The sequence below is a fragment of the Pithys albifrons genome, chromosome 25 (genome assembly GCF_047495875.1).
Source record: "Pithys albifrons albifrons isolate INPA30051 chromosome 25, PitAlb_v1, whole genome shotgun sequence".
Taxonomy (NCBI): domain Eukaryota; kingdom Metazoa; phylum Chordata; class Aves; order Passeriformes; family Thamnophilidae; genus Pithys; species Pithys albifrons.
Window position 1 is genome coordinate 6,318,725 of NC_092482.1, and position 4,469 is coordinate 6,323,193.

General features: G+C 50.2%; 1 protein-coding gene across 1 annotated transcript; it reads right to left on the reverse strand.

The window, feature by feature from the left end:
• Positions 1-1,152: 1,152 nt before the first annotated feature.
• LOC139682568 (feather keratin Cos1-2-like) lies at positions 1,153-1,458 on the reverse strand. Its single transcript, XM_071577026.1, has one exon. It carries the CDS (start codon positions 1,456-1,458, stop codon positions 1,153-1,155), a length of 306 nt encoding a protein of 101 aa, XP_071433127.1.
• Between the last annotated feature and the right edge of the window lie 3,011 nt (positions 1,459-4,469).

Consider the following 4,469-nt stretch of genomic DNA (forward strand, 5'->3'; position numbering starts at 1 on the left):
TTACCTGCAGACTTTCCTGCATTTGTTCTTTCTCATTGAGTTTCCCAATGTGGAGATCTGGTACATCACCACTGTGGCATCAAAGGTGATGAAGACTTTCCTTGTCATCGGGGAAATCCTTTATGTTCCCTGCAGGCTCTGACAGTCATTTTTCCCTTTTTTCTCGACTACCTCTGAGTTCATAATCCAAACAGTGATGTCCTTTAATCAAAACTACACCATCTGCAAACTGCTCCATTACACCACTCTCATGAACAAGAGTCACAGTATTCTATATTACAAGTAAAAAGTATATGTGAATGTTGCACTAATAGTGAAGCCAAAAGTCATTTTCAAAGGGAATATGAACCCCTGACCCAAGCCAAGAGAGCCTTTAGGAGGTGTTGGGTTCACAAGGATGGATAGTCCACTGCATAGATTGAGTGTGATTGATACCAGTTCTAAATTCTGAATTACCTCAGCCTTGCACATCTGGACAGCAGCTGGGCCCTGCCAGGTGCTGAAGGAGTGTATGGGGTATGGATCTCATCTTTGTTCCCAGATGTCCTGGTCACAGACTCTAGGCTGGGTAATGAAAGATGGAGAGGAAGAGATGAGATTGTGTGTGGACTGTCCCCAGGCATTGCTGTTTCCCATCTCCACTCCCAAAACACTTTGGAGCCAGGGTCTCCCAGAGGGCTGTTGGCTGTGGAGTAGCCAGGGTTGTATTCATCAGTGTCAAAGGAAAGGGTAAAAAGTAAAGTCCACTGCAGGAGGTTCCACACATTGCTTTGTCCACCTTTATCCCTGAGCACACTGGAAGAGTTGCCCCAGAACAACAGATGACTCAGAGGCTGAGGCTTGAATGCAGCACAATTTTAATAAACCTGAGGAAGAAAAGGAGGCAGCGCACAGAGAGCACCAGGAGCAGTCACTAAATGGATGCCTCTATGGTGTTCTTTGGCCCACCCTGCTGAGAGAGGAAGGGCAACAGGTCCCCACTGCTGGCCTTGGGACGTGGGAGCAGAAAAGGGCAGAGAGAGAGAGAGAGAGGAGTCAAAGAAGGAAACTATGGTTCAAAGACCTAAATGCAGTGTCCCAAAGTTCTGTTTTCAGTCCAGCACCACAATCAGAGGTCTTGCAGGTTGTTGTCAAATGATGTTTCCAGAGGCTTTAGCAGGGGGGGCATCTGCCACCGTAGCACCTGGTGATGCAGGAGAGGTCAAAGCCCCCGGAGTTGATGGGCACTCCGCCACAGCTGAGGATGCTGCCAACGGCAGCGGAGGTGGAGGATCCCACCACGGTGTTCTGAGGGAAGGAGCTGAGGATGGGACCGGGCAGGGTCACCACCACAGCAGAGGGCTGGATGGCAACAGTGGAGCTCTGGCACTGCCTGACACAGCACTCATTGCAGCTGTTGGCCAGCGGGGTCGGGCCGCAGGGCTGGCAGCAAGGGTTGCAGGGCTGGCAGCAGGACATGTCTCTGGCTCACAGGGACACGTGGGAGAGAGGCCAGGGAGAAGCACAAAGCACAGGCACATGAGAAGCAGCTCTGCACTCAACCAGCCTGCAGCCAAGACACCTCCTGGCCCACATTTCACTGCCCAGCTCCAAGCCTAGGAGACACCTCAACCAGATCCAAGCCTTTCTCTCCTTCCCTCTCCCAGGAGAAGCAGCCCCCACCCCTAGGATAGGTCAGCCTATACCATCTGGGACATTCAGCAAGGAAAGACATGGTGTTGCAGCAGGATGAGAAGAGGGTTCACACTTACCTGATTTCCAGGAAGAAGGAGCTGAGAAAAGCGGATGAGAGAGCAGAGACTTGGGCTGCCTTTTATAGCAGTCCTGCACTGCCTCAGACCCACAGGCATCCTTTGTGGAAGGCATAATTTTCTGACAGCTCATGTCAAATATGAACCATCCCAGGTAATGGTAGGGGCTGTGTCCTGGTTTCCTGCACTGCTGCCTTTTCATTTCCTGGCTAATTCTATATGCCTTCCCTATAGGAGAGCTTCTCTAAGTGCTGGGATGAGAGTCGCAGTGATTTCCGGGGAAGAAAGAAGTCAGCAAAGGCAGAAGGCTCAGATCAAGGGCTGGTGGTATCCTGTGCTGGCAGATGATGTTAATCTGGGTCATTCCTGTGGTTTTGTTTGTGGCAAATTTGTCAGGAAATGAGCATCCCTCTTGTGCTTCTTGCCTGGATGCCCCAGTATTGCCATGTGAGGAGACACCCCAGCGTCTCCTCAGCAGAGTCCTCAGTTGGTGATGTTCCTTTGCCTTATAAGAGCTTACAGATTTTTCCTTCTCTGTGCAGACATGCACGAACACATGTCTGTCAGTCGGGATTTGTGGGACCCTCATCATGGGAGCATGTGAAAGTTGTGACTGGGATAACTGTCCTGGTGTGTTCCTAAGCACCACAGAGCAGCTGGTTGTCCTTGCCGGCAGAAGCCCATCTAGAGCTGAAGAGTGCTGCCTTCAACTCTGCAGACAGGTGTCCAGAGAATGGAAATGCAGCCTCTGTGTCCTGCACCTTGCATTTCCTGCTTTATGTGCAGGGAGAAAGCCCAAGAAATTCTGCCCACCTTTGCAGGCTGTGATCTCTGAATGAATCCCTGATGCTGGACTGTTGCTGGTGCCTGGGATGGGACACAGGCTCCTCATGTGCTGGCTAATGCCAGATGCACTTCCACAGCTCATCCACTTGGTGCTGAGTGGGGCAAAGGCTGAGACCTTCCTCCGAGTGTGTATTGGAATGAAAGCACCAGGTTCCTGTTTTGCTCTTGGGTGAGATGTAGGATGCATTCTCAGGGGGAATCAAACAGCTTTGAGTCAAACTCCTCTGAATTTCAGGTTTTTCATGTCCATACAAAAACCACAGTCTTGGGGCAGACACATGTGTTTTAGGAAAAACTGCCAAAATCGTGCTACATTTTCTTGTGCAGATGCAGTGAAGACCCTTTTTGCACAGGAAGATCCCATTGCCTACTGATTGCAACCCGGCATTCTGCATGCCACTGTGCTGCCTAAGGGTGGAGGAAGTAGGGGAACCAGGAATGGAGAGGAGTTGAATCTGTGTGTCCCAGGTGGGGATGGAGTGAAGGTATTTTAGCTTTTTTTTCATCCTATTTCTCACTCTCCAGCACTATGTTTTATTCTTAATATGTAGAATGAGTGTTCTCCATGTCAAGCCTGGTTTTGCCTGTGATGGTAATGGTGAGTAATCCCACTGTCTTCACCTCTACCCACAACCTTTCTCATGTTACTTTCTCCTGTCCCACACAGGAGAGAGGGTGAGAAAGCAGCTGGGTGGGTCTGGAAGCCAGTCAAGGTCTCTGTTCTTTTACACCAACTATGCTAATTAGAAGCACCTTTAGTGTTTTTCATTTACATGCTTTTTTGTTTTCTGTGTGTGCCAGCAGGAGCAAATCTCTTTCTTCCTCTCATGTTCCCCTCAGAGGACAGTGGGAAATGATGCCATTAGATTTTTGTGCTTGTGGACCTGAGAACTCGTGGCAGCTTTCCAGCCATGGGCAGAGCTAAGCACACCAACCTCCTGCCACAGCTTTGACTGAACAAGGAGACCCTGAAGGCCAGTGTCAGAGAAGAGCTGTAAAAGGGAGCTGCTCTGCTCCTGATCTGCTTTCTTCAACTCCTTCTGACTCTGTTCGCAAACATCTCACGTCAAAAGAGATGACAGAGAAGAAACACCTGCTCCCTCAGTTGTCTCATATCCCTTCCACATGATTTTCTTGTCCCAACCATCCATCCTTCTCTGCCTGTATTTTCCAGCCCATCCACTCTGCATGTTTCCAGATAGCCCTTTCAGAAGATCTCAGCTGTATTTGTAGTCCCAAGTTTCTGAGGTTGAGGCACCAAAGGCTGTTCCCCATAAGTTACAGGCTTCAGGAGTGGTGGGATATGGGAGAAGGGGCATGGAAGAGTTCTCTTGTCTTGGCATGCGGGCAGGAGACCCTTCTGTGCAAAGTTGAGCTCTGGGGAAAGTGGCCTCAGTTCTCCCCTGACATCCCTAATTTTCCCTATGCAGCCAGAGATCTGTGAATGAAGTTTGTCTTTCTGTGAGGGGCTGGTGTTGTGGCCTCAGGGAAAAAGACAAGTTGATGAGAGAGTTTCTGCCATGGAAATCTTCTTCCTCCTTTGACTCCCAGGATGGGTTTGCAGTTGCCAAATGCTGCAAAGAGAGAGCGAGGGCCATTCTCATCCGTGCTCTCTCTATGGTACCAGTGGCAGGAACTGGCAGTTACTTGTCTGTGTCATCCTCGCAGTCCATGGGAATAACTTTGCCTGTTCTGGAAGTGTGATGGCAGTGGGGGATGTGCCCTCTGCAAAGCACCTCAGTCCTGCAAATGTGTACAGTGAACATCTGAGGCTGCCTGGGCACTGCATGGCTGTGATGGAAGAGCAGGGGACTTGCTCGAGCTATCCTAGGATCCATGCCATGGCCCCTTCTCCTGGAGATGGGTGGGAAG

What these genes read in the sequence shown, in the direction of transcription:
- LOC139682568 (XM_071577026.1), bottom strand. Translation starts at nt 1,458, where the DNA reads ATGTCCTGCTGCCAGCCCTGCAACCCTTGCTGCCAGCCCTGCGGCCCG.